At 39.7% G+C, this 19688-nt stretch overlaps 4 protein-coding genes across 4 annotated transcripts in view; 1 reads left to right on the plus strand and 3 right to left on the minus strand.

Annotated features, from left to right (window-relative positions):
- Window positions 1-2281, minus strand: part of LOC109820782 (aluminum-activated malate transporter 10-like) — a 3096-nt gene extending 815 nt beyond the window's left edge. Inside the window, exons 1-4 of the mRNA XM_020386980.1 lie at window positions 1990-2281; window positions 1776-1916; window positions 706-888; window positions 500-615 (exon numbers count right to left, since the gene is read on the minus strand). Of these exons, the coding sequence (XP_020242569.1) occupies window positions 500-615; window positions 706-888; window positions 1776-1916; window positions 1990-2281 (732 nt within the window). The remainder of the gene's footprint in view (window positions 1-499; window positions 616-705; window positions 889-1775; window positions 1917-1989) is intronic.
- On the minus strand, window positions 3897-6928 carry LOC109823009 (putative leucine-rich repeat receptor-like serine/threonine-protein kinase At2g24130). The gene is made up of 2 exons (XM_020389325.1): window positions 4515-6928; window positions 3897-4434 (listed from the first exon to the last, which is right to left on the minus strand). The coding sequence occupies exons 1-2, from the start codon at window positions 6874-6876 to the stop codon at window positions 4061-4063; spliced, it is 2736 nt and encodes a 911-aa protein (XP_020244914.1). The 5' UTR covers window positions 6877-6928; the 3' UTR covers window positions 3897-4060.
- LOC109822546 (aluminum-activated malate transporter 10-like) lies at window positions 10393-13148 on the plus strand. Its single transcript, XM_020388765.1, has 6 exons — window positions 10393-10695; window positions 11167-11307; window positions 11390-11662; window positions 12012-12127; window positions 12217-12360; window positions 12451-13148. Exons 1-6 carry the CDS (start codon window positions 10407-10409, stop codon window positions 12895-12897), a joined length of 1410 nt encoding a protein of 469 aa, XP_020244354.1. The 5' UTR covers window positions 10393-10406; the 3' UTR covers window positions 12898-13148.
- LOC109820659 overlaps window positions 17332-19688 on the minus strand; it is a 4199-nt gene continuing 1842 nt past the window's right edge. The window contains exon 2 of the mRNA XM_020386839.1: window positions 17332-18313. Coding sequence (XP_020242428.1) covers window positions 17526-18313 — 788 coding nt within the window. The 3' untranslated portion in view covers window positions 17332-17525. The remainder of the gene's footprint in view (window positions 18314-19688) is intronic.

Consider the following 19688-nt stretch of genomic DNA (forward strand, 5'->3'; position numbering starts at 1 on the left):
TTCTATCTACAACAATGAAAATACAGGGATAGTACGATCAGCAATACTGCAGGGGATTTATGTGAATTAACCCTTTATGATAAAAGCTTGAATTGATGAATTTATCTTTATCTATAGCATTGGTTTTCAGATATTAGGAGTTAGCCTGATTTGTACAGTAATAAAAAATTCTGTGATCTAATTAAAGAAGACATCTATCTTTATCATTTAAAAATTGGATATGTGTCGATGAAGCTTTTCAATACTATGTATTTAGCCTATAAAGTCAAAGTTCAGTTGAAATTAGAAAAATTTGTATCTGAGTTCCTGAAGCTGTTTTAATTTGTGATCTAAGTTTGGTCAGACTTGGCCTCTATGTCATTGCAAGCAAGCACATCACAAACAACATCCTAAGGTAATGCAAATCCTCGTCTGTGATTATTCAAAAAATGGCATTAAAATTCTATCAAGTTAAGGATGATTTTATCTACCAATTAAATCCTTGAATTAAGTAAATCACCAGAGAATCCTCCAAAGGTTTCGAATTAAGAACACATTTGTACCCCTCCAATACTTGAACCCCAACTTCCTTTCCATCAAATGTCCCACCCTGCGAAAAATACTCAGCTACACACCCTGCATCACAAAAATAAAAAATCCAACTAGTTTAATTTAGTAATGAATTATAAACAAATAAACCTTCAAATTTCAAGATAACTCTACTACCATCCAAAGATGCAGCAAGCTTCTCCATGTTTTTTACACATAATAGATGAAGATCAAAACCAGCCCATATCGGATTCACAAACATGCTCACAATCACACATATTGAGCTTCCTAAGCCTATAGTCAAGCATCGACGCTGTACTAGCTCAGTCAACTCACCAACTCGATACCCAGAAACAGAAACTAGTGAGAAAGTGAGGATGAAGGTCATCATGCCATAATCATACTGTCTTTTAACCGTCGGAATCTGTTAGGAATTTAACGCCTAAACCCCTAATTGCAACGGAAACGCAGTATAAAAAAGTACACCAAGATTTAACGAGGTTCGGCAACTGCCTACGTCCTCGGGAGCCACACAGATAATTTCTTATTAATCAAACAAGAAATTACAATTTAGGAGCGTATCTCAAAACTGAGATTTCTCAGATAAACACTGTAGCTACAGTGTTAATAATCAAAGGGTATGAACCCTTTCAATTTTCAACTTGAGAATAAATGATACCCTACAATTAAACCCTCTTTAATTCTCTCTCTCTCTCTCTCCTTTTAAATCCCCTCTCTCTCTCTCAAAATCGCGTTGAGAGCTGGAGAAAAATCGCCTCTGCGATTTTAGGGCAGCCGCCGCCACCAGAGAAGGAGAAATCGGAGGAGAGGGGGAAGTTCTTCAGCAGCTAAACCCTAGGGCATGGGGTCCCTTTTATAGGCGGAGGTGGAGGGCTGGCGACAGCCTGTCGCCAGCGACTGCTTCGACGCCAAATTCGAGGCCGAACGCAGGGCTGCGTTCGAACGCAGAGTTGGGTGGAGGCGCTCGCACGTGGGGCTCGAGCTCGAACGCAGAGCTCGGGGGGGCGCTGCCGAAGATAGCCTGGACCTCACCTGTGGCTTCGCCTCGTCGACATCGAGCTCGTCGGAGCTCCTCGCCGGTGCAGAGGTTGGTATCCACCCCCAAATTAACAGAATCAACCGTGCAAATGTAACTACCAGAGCTACGAAACATAAAATAAAATGTCTAATTAGATATTATAACATTGTCTCTAGAGGAATATTTGACAAACAAAAAAATATTTTACCTATCAAAAACACAAAGGATCCTCGGATTACAGGATCAGTCATCTGACCAGAAATATCTGCTATGTAATGGATAGCTATGGCTAGTGAACCTCCGAATAATGTTGCAGTTACTCTATTGAAGGCTCTGGATATAGTTCCACCTTCAAAGACATTAACTGGTTATGTTCATTTTGAATTATGATTGCAATAATTAGCAATTACAGGTATACCTACCAACAGTAAAATCAAAAATTACTGCAACAGTCATAACAGCTCCTATTCCCGTTCCCCCAATGCCATCGTATAACGGCTTCACATAGTAAAAAAGTGATACAATACTCAGTGCAAAACCTGCTTTCACTCCATGTATCGCTCTCCTTGGATCAATCACCACCATATTCCATATCCTCTTAAAGAAACCAGAAATGGGAAGACAAATAGCCCAAATGAGACTAAATGGGTCGGGTTCATGCAGAGTCATTGTATCTGAAACCGCTACCTTCCATTCGACACAACCAGTAGCCATTGTTTGAATTAGTATGGTGAGGGTTGAAGCAAATAAGTTTATATAAGGAGAAATTTGAGGAATGTTCTTGGACATAGGTTATTCCAGTTGTCTAGCATCAAATTGGTAACAAAATTGTGAGTGGATTTCAAACTGGACGAGCATACATCGTGGGGGTTTCATAGAAAGGATGTAAATGTGCATGTAGGGTGTAATGTCGTACGGTTCTATTGCATTGGTTAGCCTTGGCTCGTGGAAATAGAGGGGGCTGGCTTTTACACGTTTTGACTAGCACATTATATACTATTTGGCAAAGAGCTTATATGTGTGCTAAGACTTTGAGAATGTGAGTTTGCATGCAAATATCCAGACCCGAAACCAGATTATTTTAGTCAGATTTAGATCTAGTTAACAGGTTAACAAGAAAAAAATAGTATACCTATCCAGTGAGAAGGTTTCGTGACAGAATTAAGTAATCTAGTTGAGGCAGACTCCAAATAGTTTCAGGAATTGCTGAAGATAACCTGTTAGCATCAAATATTAAGTCCTCTAGTCCAGTGATGTTACCCAGCGAGTCAGGCATGGATTCAGAAATATCATTATTATTTATAGCGATTTTTTTTAACGTGAACGTATGTAGAGAAAAAATTCAAGTTAAAAGAGGGAGGGAGGGAGAGGAAGAGAGAGATCAGAGAGAGAGAGAGAGAACCATGACAGCAGTGATTTTAGTTTGAGTTGTTCCTAGGGCTGTGCATGGTTCGGTCCAAACCGAAAAAAACCGATCGAACCGACCGAAAATTAATAGTTTGGGTCGGTTTTGTTTGTAGGTCGGTTTGGATCGGGTTGAAATTTTTTCAACCCGAACCGTCCGAACTGACCGCATCACTAATAACACTATAATTTTCAAAATCTTTGCATGTTAGTACCTATATAAGTTGTGAATAAAGCAAAAGAAAAGGTTGTATAATAGACATAAATAAATTTGTCTACAACATTTGAATGCATCTTGATTAGAACCGAACAAACCGAACCGAACCGACTTGCAACAGTTCGGTTCGGTTTTGAATAATGGATAGTTCGGTTCAGTTGTTCAAAATTTGATAAAAACTGAACCGACCAACCGTTTGCACAGCTGTAATTGTTCATTTTCCTCTGCTCTTTTTACAGCCCTCATCTTCTCCTATATATTCAAAAAAAATCCCTCACCCTTCCTCCTTCTCACCAACTCCTTTTTGTTTTGGCCCAGTCATCTCCCCTCAATAATTTTATGGTGAGGATGAATGGGTTATCATCTCCTCAACAGTTCGTTTTGTTATTTTGCTCTTAGTCATATTTTGATTAAAATTTCCTAAAATAACCCATCCGCTGATAGCTCCCACTCTTTTTTGGCTAGAGATAGAGGAGTGAATTGATGAAAGAGCACAGTAAAGTCAAATTTTGGCCCCATTTCTTCCCAAAATAACCCCCATTGTGAGCCTTTCCTAAATTACCCTTCATTGGATATATACAGTAAATTAATAAATAGGGTATAAATGGAAAAGAAAAAAAAAGCCCCCCCATACAGCTTTTATACAAGTATGTATATTGAAATTTCTTGAATTTTATAGATGACAACCAGCATATATTGTTTCTGAGAAAATAAAACGAAAACTATATGTTATCAACAAAATCTAGTAAATAAAAGTTACTAAAATGCTTCTCATAGTTGCCTCAGAATCTCATAATACGCATTACTCTTGATATAACTGGTAAGAAACCTGTATGCATACAAGTAAATTCATAATACATCATTGTCATGCTTCAACCAACACAAGACTCAGACATATACTTCATCTTGATCTTTTGCAACTGTGGAACAACGTCTTTCATAGCAAGCCTTTCTTTTGGCGAGTCACTTGAACAGATAATCCCCAACTCCATGATGGAAGATAGACAGGCCTGTGTTGAAACTAAGTAGTTTTTTGGCCTTCCATTTCCATTTTCATCTTTCAAGAGATTGCAGTCCACAATATCTAACAGGCCGGTAGGTTTTGCATCATTTACCCATCGTCGCAAGCTTGATTCCCCCATAAACATAGGATCAATAGGCTTCTTTCTCGTAAAGATCTCTAGCAACAATATTCCAAAGCTATAGACATCTCCCTTTGTGGAGACCCTTCCAGTTGATGCATACTCTATACCACAAACACAAAGGATGATGCAAATCATATGTGATTGGATTAAATTTGAGGTGAAAGCTTTTAAATTTATTTACCTGGAGCAATATAGCCAATTGTCCCTGTCGTGCTTGCTGAGGTTACGCTCCAGCTGACACCACTCACTAGCTTTGCAATGCCAAAGTCGCTGACATGTGCAACCATTTCTTCATCAAGAAGAATGTTGCTCGGTTTTAGATCACAATGCAGTATAACCTCAAAATGGTGGTGATGAAGGTAATCAATAGCTAAAGCTACATCGATTACGATGTCAATCCTTTGAAGCAAGCTCAAGCAATAGTTATGGGAGTATAGCCATCTTTCCAAACTTCCATTGGGCATGAATTGGAGTACGAGTGCCTTGAAATCCGTGTTGGAGCAAGCGCTGATGATTCTAACAAGATTTCTGTGTCGAACAATCCTCAAAGCAAGACACTCAGCATCAAAACTCCTCGAAGCTCCTTCGATTTCCAAATTCAAGACCTTTATGGCAACAAGAAGACCATCATCTAAAAGCCCTCTGTACACAGAACCAAATGCACCCTTTCCCAGCAAGTTTATCTCGCTGAAGTTGTCAGTGGCACGAACAAGCTCGTAGTATGAGATCAATCTATGATGAGTAGGAGAGAGCATGCTAGGAGGGGCTAGATTCTTGGCTCTCCTTCTACAAAATCTTAGAAAGATGCAAAAACCTAGAAGTAGGACTCCGGAAGAAGCAATAACAGGGAGGATATACCTTAGCAAATGCCTCCCTGAGTTAGAATGTGTGGAATCAAATGGATTACAAGATGAAAATCCTAATATGGGTGCTCCACATAATGCTGCATTTCCTTTCAAAGATACGACACTGGCGTTTAAAAAGGCACCGCCATTTGGAATCATTCCTTCCAACTTGTTGAAAGATAAGTTCAGGGCACTGAGATGTCGGATTTTGACTAAGGACTCGGGTATAACACCTGAGAGCTTATTGCAAGAAAGGTTCAAATGCTCAAGATTAATAAGATCACCAAATGATTCAGGAATGTGCCCGTCGAATGAGTTATTTGATAGATCTAAATAATTGATTTCGAGATACTTCGGAGGACTTGGAAGGTTACCCGACAGCTGATTTACTGATATATCGAATGAATATAAATACATGTTCCACAATGTTAATGGCAGCGATCCAGTGAGAAGGTTTTGTGACAGATTTAAGAATCGTAGACGAGTCAGACTCCCATTAGTTTCAGGAATTGCTGAAGATAACCTGTTAGCGGCAAAGATTAAGTTCTCTAGTTCGGTGAGGTTACCCAGTGAGTCAGGTATGGATCCGGAAAGACTGTTGTCGCAGAGGTAGAGTGAGTTCAAGTTGCTCAATCGGCCGAGCTCATGTGGGATGGAACCGTGTATCCTGTTATTATCCAAACCTAGGTATTGCAGGCCTTGTAGGGTTGTGATTTCAGACGGTATCGTCCCAGCTAGCTCATTCCAGCCCAGGTCTAGATAGGTCAATCCAGACACGTTACCCAGCTCAACAGGAATTCCCCCCTTAATACGATTATAGTTGATATCAATCGATGTCAGAGTCCTTGAAAGATTACCTATGGTATATGGAAGAACGCCATCCAGCTCATTTCCGCTAACGTCGACTTGATCTAAAACTCTGCAGTTCGAAAGCGACGCGAGGAAGTCCAGTGCTCCAGTTAGTTTGTTATACTGTAAGTCTAAATAGTAAAGTTGAGGCATGTTCCCAAACTGCAAACGCACTGGTCCGGTGAGACTGTTATAGTTCAGTTCAAGGTCTGTCAGTAATGACAAATTGGAAAGGGAAATTGGTATGGGGCCAGTAATACCACCACACTCACTAATCTCCAAATAATCAAGGTTCGTGAGACGACCCAACTCCTCGGGAATATTCCCGTGGATGCTGTTGTTGCTAAGGGCTAGTTCGGACAGGTTAGTCAGGTTACCTAAAGAGGATGGTATGGTACCCGTTAGATTGTTGCCTCCAAGATATAAGGTAGTAAGTTGCTTCATATTTCCAATCTGCGACGGGATGTTCCCGGTTAGCTGGTTAGAACTCAAGCTCAGACTTTGAAGAGTACGACTACTGCAAAGGCTGGACGGGATGCTGCCAGTGAGTTGGTTGTCATCTATGGACATATACTGAGGGAACAACGGATGGAAGTCGCTATCATTAGAGGGCAGGGTCCCTGAAATACTGTTGGACCCGAGCTGCAGTTCACTAAGCGATGACATGTTGAAAAAGGAAGGAGGTATTGAACCTGAAAGGTGATTGCTATCAAGTCTGAGCACTTTCAGTCGAGGCAGCTGAGCCAGATATTCAGGAATGGTTCCGACTAAGCTATCATTGGAAAGCCAGAGCAGAGACAGAAACGAGAGGTTGCCGATGTGAGGAGGGATGGTGCCGTAGAGCGTCATGTTGCTAATGTTGAGAGCAGTGACTCTTTGCCTTCGACGGCTGCAGGAGACGCCCATCCAGGTGCATATTGTTGGGATGAAGAATCCTTCTGTGGTATGCACAGTAGTTTGGATCTGTAATCATCTTAGCACCCTCTGTAGGCATCGAAAATTGCCTATAGGTCTCCACAAACGGTTTAGTATTAAAGAACGACGATGAACGTCACTATCCGATCCACATGAGCCTAATCGACATCGACGAACGATTGAAGTGAGTCGGCGAGCTACGTGAGCGGATAGGGGGCTGCAGGAGACGCCCATCCAGGTGCAAAAGGAGGCATCGGTGGTCCAGTTGGCGGATAGAATGCTGCCCGGATCGCGTTCGATGACCTGGGTTTTGATGGCCAAGAGGGCCGAGAGGTCGGTAATGTTGTTATGCTTCACTGCCGATGATGAGGTAAACAATAAATGCATCAGATGCATTACTAAGAGGAAAGACTGGAAGGTGTCCATTGATGCCCCAGTGAAGGAAGATTACAGAGGATAAAAGAAATTGACACTTCACGAGGGAAAATGCTCAACATATATAAATAGGCCAGCTGATTTGTTCACGATAATTAATCCCTAATTATTCACCTGCTAACTACCAGCGTCTACTTGGACTTTACAGTACTTCGCCATCCTTTTCATTTGGAAATCTAGTCTTCAATCCTATATATACCACATATTTGCTTTTCATTGTGGTATCTTAACTAAGCTCTCTAGTATGCCTTTGGTACCAGGACCTCATTCATCCATCCATCCATTCTCACCACTTGATTATGAGCAGGTATCTATCCCATTCCCCTCCTCAGATGGACAATAAAGTCACTCAACTTCATGGGCGCTACTTGCTACCTCTGGATGAAACATATTGCATTAGATATGAAACAGACTGATAGAACTCAGAGCCTCAGAAGATTGCATTATGTGTAGATAGGTAGACGCTAGCAATTCTGTGCGTCTGCGTGGGCTCTTGTACAAGCCTAAGTTGGTCCATGATTTTTTGAGATCATATGAAAGTAACAATTGAATTTTTTTTTTTTTTAATGATGCCAAACCTCACACAAAGAGGGCGAGGGTGACCAAATTATTGACTGATGTAATAAATTTCCCAAAGAAAACCAACCAAAGTTTTTCTTCGGATCTCCCATGCATATTCCCAATCCGGAGAGAAATTTTTATAAGAAGTTAACCGTTGTGATTATTTCTATAGGTAAAGAGTAAAGACATTACCCTTGTGAACTTTTAGGTAACTATCTTCCTTATAGAAAGAGGAATCGTCTAAAACCACGTGTTTTGCCACTTTTCAACTTCTGAGAGAACTGTAACAATTTCATAAATATAAAACACAAAAGATGTTCAACATACAGAGACATTTTGTGCATAAGAGGGTTATGATACAAAAAAAAAATGTCAGTTTATATCTCACTAACATGAAATGAACTTGTTGTCAAACATGTCCTAGTTAGGACTAAGAATGAAAGCAGGAACATGTTGAGGATTAAGAACGCAATCGACCCGGTTCACAATTATAGGATAAGATTCCAGGGGAAACCAATGCTCTACGTCTCATCTGGACATTGACATAGCTTCTGCAAAGATAACCCTGTCGCCTTGGATAAAATAGGTATAAAAAAAGATCACTGCAAGCTCTGCTTATATCACCAACATATATGGTGTTATTGAATCAAAAAAGAGGGAACTCAGTTTTTAAATTTCACAAGCAGGAAGTGAGTAGATTATAAAGCATGTCCTGACATCAGAAGAAACAATCAAACTTACATCATGAGTTATTTACAGTGTCCTGGAAGAGAGAAGCTTCCGTCAATCTCCAAGCATGTCCACCGTGATATCTATTTCTCCAGAGCTTTTGTATTTCAAATTAAAACTCCACAAGCACGTGATAATCATACATTGTTATCCTAATTAAAACTCCATCAATTTCCAAGCAACGTCGGGAAAAGCTTTTTATGGTCAATACTACCCTTGACGCTTTTGTAGGTTACGTTGTTATCCTATATTTGAGGAACGTTCTTGGATATAGGTTATTACAGTTGTTTAGCATCAAATTGATAACAAAATTGTGAGTGGATTTCAAACTGGACGAGTATACATCGTGGGAGTTTCATAGAAAGGATGTAAATGTGCATGTAGGGTGTAATGTTGATACGGTTCTATTGCATTGGTTAGCCTTGGATCGCAGAAATAGACGGGGTTGGCTTTTACACGTTTTGACTAGCACACTATATACTATTTGGCAAAGAGCTTATAGGTGTGTTAAGACTTTGAGAATGTGAGTTTGCAAGCAAATATCCAGACCCGAAACCCGATTATTTTAGTCAGATTTAGATCTAGTTAACAGGTTAACATCCTCCTTTGCTACCCCTTACTATGGAGTCATAAGCAGATGATTCGTTTGCATCATATTGGGAAAAGGAGTAGGATTAGACTAAGAGAAATTTGGTCCAAATGTTTGGCCTGAGCGTGACAAGATAATATGATAGGCTAGTTTCCCTTTCGTGACCCATAATAAGAGATGAGGTTAGTGCAACTCTTTATCATTTACCTAAGGGAATATGGACATAAGTTGAGAGTTCACTTTTTTAACGAAGAACAAAAAAAAAAGTTGGAAGAGCATCAGCCAACAACTATTTTGAATTGGGCCATACCTAATTTTACCTTGTAACATCAATTTAATAAGCCAGTTGGATACAATAATTAGCTACTTTTGGTTGCTTTTGCTATGTATATGGTAATGCAGAGACCTATGTTAGGTTTATTAGGTATTTATGTGTGGTCCGAATAAAATTTTCATAGTGCTAATCCATCATATTCCACCAGTGCTTAATGTTAGATAACACTATTAGCAATTTTAGCAAGAAATTAAAGCATTCTAATCTATGTGTGCTCTTATCATAACTTCCCTTTTATACTAGTAGCTATAAGTATTATACATCAGTAGCTATCAGTACGCTACAAGTACCAACAAGTATAGTTTCAGTCTAGTACAAGATCAAAATCAAGCTTTAGCTTCTGAGAAGAAGTTTTATCGCCATGTATCTTTACTGAATACTCTAACTCAAGTCCTGTTATCAGTGGAGAGTATACGTTAAAAGTAGCAAACTAAAGATCAACAATAAAAATCCAAGCCTTGAGCTACGTAAGAGAAATGTTAATTGACTCTTTTGTGAGAAAATGTTAATTGATACTTGGTCAAAGATCAACCACGTCTCATTTGTTCGACAAACCTGGATCTGACCTGAGTATCACTACTCAATGTATACATTGAGACCTTTATTATTAATTATGATACAAGTACAGATAAGCTCCAAGATATCCAGGTAACATTGCACCCATTACAAACAAAAGCAATATTTTTTAAAATCCCACAAGCCTGGACCTTTTTATGCTGGATATCAATAAGTAGCAACATTGCTTATATAAGCAACCCATCCCTTGCATAAAGTCATGCATCTCTAATTTAAGCACATTTAAACTAATTCTTCACTATGATTTTGTTAGTCACTGTCCCTGATGGCTCATCACTGAACCTAGAGCCAGAAGACGGACCACTTTGCAGGGTCTGGTCCTTCTTCAGATCAAAGGTTTCAGGGTTTGCGAAGAAAATATGGAAGCTTGGAGCTGATGATCCAAGAAAGTTCATCCATAGTATAAAAGTTGGCCTTGCACTTGCTCTTGTGTCTGTATTTTACTACATGAGACCCTTGTATGATGGCGTTGGAGGAACTGCAATGTGGGCGATCATGACTGTTGTCGTCATTTTTGAGTTCACAGTCGGTAAGTACATATTGAAAGAGTCCTATATCGCTGATATCAGAAATTGCTATTTGCTATACATCCTCGGAGAGTTTAGGTACTTATCACTCATTTTATTTTATTAGAACATGCATTTTCTAGCTCCTGACGTGTTACATGACCCTCAGAATTAGACATCTGATGTTAGTTCCCACGTGTTTAAGCACTAATAGTTTTTTTAAAGTCAGACGCAGCAAGATGCTTAGAAAATTTATTAAACTAGAGAAACAGGATCCAGAATATACATAAGGAGGATGGAGAAAGGAGTAAATAAATTTAAAAGAAAGTAAGAGGAACTGTAATAAGAAGAACTAGCATATATTTTTGAATCAAGGTATCAGAGAAATTATCATTGTCACGGGTCTGGAAGTAGGTGTTAATGAAATAATCATATACATATTGCTAATATTATTTAGTCTAATTATGTGTTTTTCTGTCATTTTGATACTGTAGGAGGATCCCTATACAAAGGGTTGAACCGAGCCACTGCAACACTTAGTGCGGCATTTCTAGCATGGAGTATTCATTGGCTGGCTAGTAAATTTGGAGAACCAACGGAGCATATAATCCTTGGAGCCTCAGTCTTCATACTATGTACGTATACAAAACTAATCAAAAGTTTAATGTTTTTTACTTCATATAAACTCGACTACTGATGCCATTTTTGTGTTCACAGCATCAGCTGCAACATTTTCTCGATTTATACTGACGGTCAAAACAAAGTTCGATTATGGAGTCACAATATTCATCCTCACTTTCAATTTCATCGCTGTATCTGGATATCGTGTTGATGATCTTCTTGCATTGGCGCAAAGACGTCTTTTTACTATTATGATCGGAGTCTCCATATGCATTATTGTTTCTATTGTAGTTTTCCCAGTTTGGGCTGGAGAGGATCTCCACCTTCTCATCATCCGCAATATGGAAAAGCTCGCTAATTCCTTAGAATGTAAGCCTTTTTTTTATAATATATAGGGTTAAGAACTTTTGGGTGTTTTGCACGCAACTCCCTGAACTTTAACGGCTCACTTGCCAAGCACATGACAGAGAAAACGAAAATGCCCTGGGATTTTCATCATTTCTCCATTAACAGGTGACGGTGTCAGTAGATCTTCTGAGAAAACTTCAAAGTTCAGGGTGTTATAGGAGACACCCAAAGTTTGAGGAGTTAAGTGAAATAAACAAAGTCCATGGGTTATGCAAAACCCCCCAAAATTCAGGGGAATTAAGTGATATTAACTCTAATATGTGTCAGTTATGTAAATATATTCTAAGAAACTTTTCTGTCAAAATCTCAGACTCAGCGACTGAATACTTCAAGGAAGGTGAGAATGCTGATGCCCACAAATCATTCTACCAAAAATCGCAAGGCTACAAGTGTGTTCTTAATTCTAAAGCATCTGAAGATTCACTGGTCAGTTACTGTTAGGGGGAAAAGACTGAACTACGTTATTCAGCGAAAAATGCTAAGTTTCTCACAGTCTATGAATATTTATTTTATAGGCAAATTTAGCGATATGGGAGCCCTCACACGGGCCATTTAGGATCGGGCACCCATGGAAACAATATCTAAAAGTTGGCTCAGCAATGAGAAGTTGCAGTTACAGTATAGAAGCTCTCAATAGTTTCATCAATTCAGAAGTTCAGGTATATAGATTGGTATTCTGTTTTATCCTGCTTTATCAATTTGGGTTTTCTATTTCAGTTCAAAATTTCATCTTTAATTTGAATAAGCAGGTACCTCGATCCTTAAAGAATCATCTTAGTGATGTATGTACTAAATTGAGCTTAGAGTATCACAAGGTTTTGAAAGAAGCAGCAAAGTTTCTAAGGACAATGAGGAAGTCCTCGACGATAGAGTTAATGATGGCAGAGATGAATGAAGCAGTGGAAGATGTTCACAGTGTATTGAGAAGCCTAAAACCAGCTGCAGAAGAGGAACAAAAACAGCATATGTTGGCAACAGAAAGTGTAAATATGATGAAAGTCTTGCCTCTAATCTCAGTCGTATCTCTATTGATCGAGATTTCAGTAAAGATTGAAGGGATAGTTGATGCAGTCCAGGACTTGGCAGATCTTGCAGGTTTTGCAGCTGATGACAATGAGAAGCAAGAGGAGATTAAGCCAGCAAATTCTGAAGAAACACAGAGAAATGAAACAATGAAAGTAATTCAGCAAGTTTGAATACCTATCTTTTGAAATATTTGTCGTTTGTTTCACAAATCGATGCAGGTTCTGATCTATTTTCTGTAAAACAAAGTGTTAAGTTAAATATTGGGTATTGGGTTAATAGGCTGTTACCCGTTAACCTTAATCCTATTTGTATGTCTATATATATCTCTCTTGTTATTCTCAATAAACTATTAGGGTTTTCTCTATTCTCTACATGGTATCAGAGCATGAAACCCTAGCCGTCACAAATCTTCATTCAAAAACCCTAGCCGCCGCCTGCTGCTACAGTACCGCCGCCTGCTGCTACAGTACCATCCTGCTGCTACAGTACCGCCGCCTGCTGCTACAGTACCATCGCCTGCTGCTACAGTGCTGCCGTCGCTACAGTGCCGTGCTATAGTGCCCCCTACATCGTGTTGCCTATTCCCTCGACATCTCAGTCTTCGAACTGATAAGAGGATGATTGTGTCCCTCAACATTTCAGTCATAGAACTGATGAGAGGAAGCCTCGACATTTCAGTCATAGAACTGATGAGAGGAAGAGTGTCTATCTCACGTTGTTGAGATATTTCACTTTTATTCTTATTTCCTTCAAGAAACAAGAATATAGAAATTGAGCCTTTGTGCAAACAAAAGCCAGGGCTCTCTCCCTCAGGTGATCTCGCCTACGCAGCGTGAGGGCATGACTATCTACCACTCTGTCTCTAATCCTGCTCCTGATCTGCTCTTAGTTTATGTTTCGAAAACGGATCTCTACTACTAATCTGCCTATTTGACTACTATTTGTCTCCTATTGTTGCTTAAAAATAAAAATGACTACTACTTCGATGTCGGACATCTCCTCCTCTACTACTCCTTCTATTGTTGCTGGTGAGACCTCTGCGCCCAAGGTAGTCTTGGGGACTACTATTAAATTGAATGGTGCAAACTATCTGCTCTGGGCACAAGCTTTCCGCATCTTCATTGGCGCTCAGAGCAAACTACCACATCTTCTTGCATCTCCACCACCAACCTCAGATCCCACCTACAATTCATGGCTCTCATCTGATTATTGTGTTATGACTTGGCTTCTCAACAGTATGGAAGCACAGATCAGTAGCAGCGTTATGTTTTTAATCACTGCAAAGGAGATGTGGGACAGCCTAAAGATTATGTACGGGAACGAGAAGAATGTTTCCTCGTGTATTTGAAATTTATAAACGACTGTTTGCGCTCAAACAAGGAGATAAGTCAGTTCCGGAATTCTTTGGTGAATTGAAGGGACTGATAGACGAACTAGAGATGCATCAGCCTGCAGTAGCTAATGCAGCGATGCTATTAGGGTATCGTCGTGATCTGGCAATATCCAAATTTTTTTCTGGGTTGAACCCTAATTTACAGTCTCAGGTGAGAGGACAGATATTGGGTGGAGATACAATTCCCTCACTGACTGCTACATTCTCCAGAGTCATGCAGGTCTCTACTGGTGTTACTTCTGATACTACTACACCATCTCTACCTACGATGGATCAGTTTGTCTGAGAAGTGCTGGGAGAAGTTTGGTCATCCTCAGTGGGCCCAAGTAGCTGATACAGAGTCGACTAACTCATCTATTTCTGCTACTACTTCTGGTGATCCAGCTGTTACTGCTCCTACTGTTCAGATTTCTCAGGCAGATTATGAGAGGTTGCGCCAGCTAGAACTCTCTCAGAATATTCATTCTGCTACTCATGCATCCTCTTCAGGTATGGATGCTTACATAGCTTCTTCTCACAAACCCTGGGTACTAGATTCTGGAGCCTCATCTCATATGACAGGTATAAAGGATCACTTTGTATCTTTACATCTTTCTGATAAGTTTTCTTCTATCCGTATTGCTGATGGTACTCTTTCTCCAGTTCGTGGTGATGGAGTAGTTCATGCAACTTCCTCTTTAAAACTAACTGATGTGTTATATGTTCCTAAATTCCCTGTTAGCCTATTATCTATTAGCAAGTTTACAAAACAAAATAATTATAAAGTCACCTTCTTTCCATCTTATTGTGTTTTTCAGGACCTAGCAACTGGGATGAAGATTGGTTCGGGGCATGAGAGAGGAGGTATGTACTATTTGGACGACAGTGTGCCAGAAGCTGGCCTTGTTGCATCACAGTCTGACTCCACTTTATTATGGCACTGGCGTCTGGATCATCCTTCACTACAAAAACTTAGATCAGTAGTTTCTGTTCAGCCATCTATTTCCTCTTTAGGTTGTGAGTCGTGTGAACTGGGTAAGCACCATCGTGCTACTTTTCAGAGTCGAGTCGATAAACGTAGTAGTTTTGCTTTTGAGTTGGTTCATTCCGATATCTGGGGTCCTTATCGTGTTCCCTCTGTGCAAGGTTTTTGATATTTTATTATCTTTGTTGATGATTTCTCTCGCATGACGTGGCTTTATCTGTTAAAAGAGAGGTCAGAGGTCTCGCACGTTATTGAACTCTTTTATAATGAAATAAAAACTCAGTTCTCTACTTCTATTCGTATTCTTCGTACTGATAATGCTTTGGAATATATGAAAAGTGATGTTTCAAAATTTTGTGCTCTTAATGGCATTATTCATCAGACTTCTTGCTCTCACACTTCATAACAAAATGGAGTTGCTGAGAGGAAGCATAGGCATATTCTAGATGTTGCTAGAACACTGATGATACATATGAATATTCCAAAGTATTTGTGGTCTGATGCTGTTCTCACTGCAAATTATTTGATTAATCGCATGCCTTCCTCTGTCCTTGATGGTTTAATACCATTCAATTGTCTTTATCCTGATAAAAAAATAATTCTCTGTGATTCCCCGTGTTTTTGGTTCTACATGTTTTGTTCAGGATTTAACTGCTGGTTTGGATAAGTTGTCATCTAGATCCATCAAATGTGTTTTTGTTGGATACTCTCGTACTCAAAAAGGATATAGGTGTTATCATCCGTCCACTAGGAAATATTTTGTGTCTGCTGATGTTACCTTTTTTGAGTATGTCCATGCTTCTTATATAACAATCCTTTGCCAGGGCAACTCTTGACATATGCCAAAATCTTCAGAGCTGCTGTCCAATGAACCTCTCTAGGTTTGTGCATAAACCTGCTCAATACACCTACTGCAAAAGTAATATCAGATCTGGTAACTGTCTTCATTTGAGACAACAACAGGCCATGTTTTTGATATGGAACTTCAATCCCAAGAAAATACTTTGGTTTTCCCATGTCCTTAGTGATAAAATGACGGTTTAGATACTCCTTAGTCTCAGCTAAGGCAACAGAGTCACTCCTAGTCAGCAGAATATCATCAACATATACGGCTAAAATAACCGAACCAGTTGTTGTGCGTCGAAGAAAGACAGAGTGATCAGACTGACAACGTTGAAAACCAACATTAGAAATAACCTTGCTGAACTTATCAACCCAAGCTCGAGGACTCTGCTTTAACCCATAGATGGCCTTTCTCAGCCTGCAGATAATATTCTCCCCCTGAGCAACATACCCAGGAGGTTGCTCCATATAAACCTCCTCGTCCAAATCACCATAAAGGAAAGCATTCTTCACATCTAGTTGGTGCATCGCCCAATCCATATTAACAGCCATAGAGAAAAGAATTCTGATGGAGTTGAGACGAGCAACGTGAGAAAAGGTTTCAAAATAGTCGACGCCATATGTCTGGGTATAGCCTTTCGCAACTAGGCGAGCTTTATAACGGTCAACAGACCCATTGGGGCGATATTTTAGGGTATACACCCATCTGCAACCAACCACAATCGCTCTAGTAGGAAGAGAAACCAAGTCCCAAGTCCCTCTAGAAAGTAGTGCATTCATTTTCTCATCCATGGCCTGCTTCCAAGCTGGTACTAACATAGCTTCCTCATATGACCTAGGTATAGATACAATGGATAAGAACAAGGCAAACTGACGAAAAGATGGGTTGAGACGGTCATAAGAGACAAAGAGATATAGGATATTTCGGGCAAGATCGTTTACCTTTTCGAAGAGCAATAGGGATATCCAAGTCAGCCGTTTACCTTTTCGAAGAGCAATAGGGATATCCAAGTCAGAAGGAATAGAGGTCTCAACATGAGATGGACCGACAGCTGGAGATGAAGGTTCAGCTGGAGATGAAGGTTCTTTGGACAGCGAGAGTATGTCAGTAGAGGCTTCGGTGCAGGAGCAACAGGAGCAGGCAATGGAATAGTAGTAGGAGCAGAAGAAGGTAGTGGTAACTGTGGACAGCCAATAGTAATGGAACCAGACGAAAAATATGTAAGAGAGATCTGCATTTTATTGTGTTTATGCTGTTATATGAAGGCATTTTCATTTCGATCCTGGGAAGAAACAAAAGCAATATAAAGAAGAGATATGCTTGACCAATACAGTCTACTCATATTATATCAAAATAAAAGCCAAAATCTCATGTCACTTCAAGAAACCTGGCTAACTTTTGAGAAAATCCACCACTCAAATGATATGAAAAAACCTTCTTTAATCACAATTTACTCAATTCATCTATTAGTTTCCAAACACCACATAAATTGTTTAACATAATCACAAACTGGTCAACACTCAACACCAACACACATTAGCCTCGCTTATTTTATTGCCACTGAATAAATTCCTCCCTCTCGCACACACCATGCATGTCATCTTGGTTTTTCTTCTTCTTCAATATCTATAAGAGTCGCAACCTCGCCATTAGGATCATCATCATTCCTCACCTCTTTTTCAATATCTATAAGAGTCACAACCTCACCATTATGATCATCATCATTCCTGACCTCGACTTTTTCAGAGTTGTGCTTCCACCCAAGATTCATACCCAACTCCTCAACCTTAACCTTAACAACATCCTTCCTAACTCCAATGTCAGTAATATACCTCCCAGCACAATACATGCCAGCTGTCACCGTCGCCATCCCAACAGGTCCTGCCGCCAAAAGCTTGAACGGAGTCGATAACATAGCTGCCAATGGCATTCCAATGAATGATGAAGCCTGTCCACTCCTCCCAACTCCTTGATCATCAACAGGCAAAAGCCCCGTCTTGCAATAAATAGCGAAATCCTCACAGTTATTCTCGAAGAGATCATAATTCCCAAATCCATTGCGGAGAAGGTACATTGCTCTGTGGATGACGGATTCTGGTGGGTCTGCCTCCGCAATGGTGCACGTGCCACCTCGGACTTTGGCAAGAAAATGAGAGGGGGTGACTCCGTACTCGAAATTGTAGAGGGAGCCGGTGCCAAGAAAGCAATCTAAACAAGAGAGGATGACACCGCTGTTTGGTTGCTGGAATCCACAATCAGGAAAAGTGAGGCAGGATGAAGAGAGGTTGGAGCTTGGAGTGGAGGAACTGGATGAGTTCAGTCCTGATGATGATGTTTCTTTTTTGCGTGTGAAGTGAACTACCTTCTCACCTCCGACATAGATCCCTGAGCAACATATTGTTCATGAGTGGATTAGGTCTAGTTTTTTCCACAAAGCATGTTAACTTGTGAGTGCTATCATCAAAGTGATTACAGTGAAAAATTTACATTCACGGTATTAAGGCACGGAATATCAATGATATCAACCTTAGATATTTTGAAAACCCGATAAGAAAAGCCAATCTCCTTGCTTGCTAACTTTTTTCAACAGTTGCCTAGGGGAACAGATTTATGATGAGAGAGAGCTCTCTACTATTGCTATTTAGATGTTTATTATGTTTACTGATGCAATACAAATATTTGAATAAATTCATGAAATATTAGTGCAAAGATTTTAGTTTAAGAGCCTTTGAACTTAGTGATAAGAATCATCACTAATTAAAGGCAATTTACTTGCTAACTCTTTTTCAACAGTTGCCTTGGAGAACAGATTTGCAACGGGAGACAGCACCTTACTATGACCATTTAGATGTTTATTATGTTTACTGATGCAATACAAATATCTGAATAAACTCGTGAAACATTAGTTTAAATATTTTTAGTTCTGGAGACTGAACTTAGTGCTAATAATCATCAGTAAAAGTTGCATGTATGTTGCCCTACATGGTCCCTGACTCCCTGTCATTGAGAATTTCAGCAAAAGTAAATCACAGGAGTCCTAGCTTTTCACACAGCATGTCACATGTTAAAAGCTAGCAAACAGAAAGCGATGGCTGGACCAAGAAGCTAACTTCTTTACATCATCACAATTGATATGTGGAAGCAGAATTAAGGACTTCTTGAAACAGAATAATTTGCCATCATATGAAACTTTATTACATGTGTTCCACCACTCTTAAAATAATTACAACAAATATATATAGAACAGACGCCATCACGCATAATGAAACATTGAAAAGTAAATAAATCTGGGATGACAAAGTCACAAGGTAGAAATAGCTGACAAGTAGATGAGATCAAAAGAACAAGCAAGCAAATGACAGATAAGCAGACCCAAAAGAAGATATTATAACAAACCAATAGCACACAAGCACTTAGTAAATATGGGGGAGATCAAGATGATGGAGACGGGTGCACGTTATGAAAAATATATAGCCGTCTATGCTGAAGGAAAAACCTGTGGATTGCCTACCATGAACGCAGGGGTGGGAGGGGGGGTTCATATAACATGCGTAGTTAGCTTGTTTATGCTTTACACGCCGTTCACAAAGACATTGGTCATTGCATCGGGAATGCCTTTGGTCATCTGCTAAGGTAGAGATTGTTGAATTGGCATGTGGGTTTAATCCCACAAGAAAAAGGGTATCTTGAGACTAAGTAATTGTTAAGCAAAAATATCCAAGACCTAATCAGGTTTTTTTTTTTTTTTTTTTTTTTTTTT

Source organism: Asparagus officinalis, chromosome 8 (assembly GCF_001876935.1).
Source record: "Asparagus officinalis chromosome 8, Aspof.V1, whole genome shotgun sequence".
NCBI classification, from domain to species: domain Eukaryota; kingdom Viridiplantae; phylum Streptophyta; class Magnoliopsida; order Asparagales; family Asparagaceae; genus Asparagus; species Asparagus officinalis.

What these genes read in the sequence shown, in the direction of transcription:
- LOC109823009 (XM_020389325.1), bottom strand. Translation starts at nt 6,876, where the DNA reads ATGACGCTCTACGGCACCATCCCTCCTCACATCGGCAACCTCTCGTTT. An exon ending in AATTGGCTATATTGCTCCAG is followed by an intron (nt 4,435 to 4,514) that starts GTAAATAAATTT and finishes TTTGTGGTATAG; the next exon opens with AGTATGCATCAACTGGAAGG.
- LOC109822546 (XM_020388765.1), top strand. Translation starts at nt 10,407, where the DNA reads ATGATTTTGTTAGTCACTGTCCCTGATGGCTCATCACTGAACCTAGAG. An exon ending in AGCCTCAGTCTTCATACTAT is followed by an intron (nt 11,308 to 11,389) that starts GTACGTATACAA and finishes TTGTGTTCACAG; the next exon opens with CATCAGCTGCAACATTTTCT. An exon ending in GCTCGCTAATTCCTTAGAAT is followed by an intron (nt 11,663 to 12,011) that starts GTAAGCCTTTTT and finishes TCAAAATCTCAG; the next exon opens with ACTCAGCGACTGAATACTTC.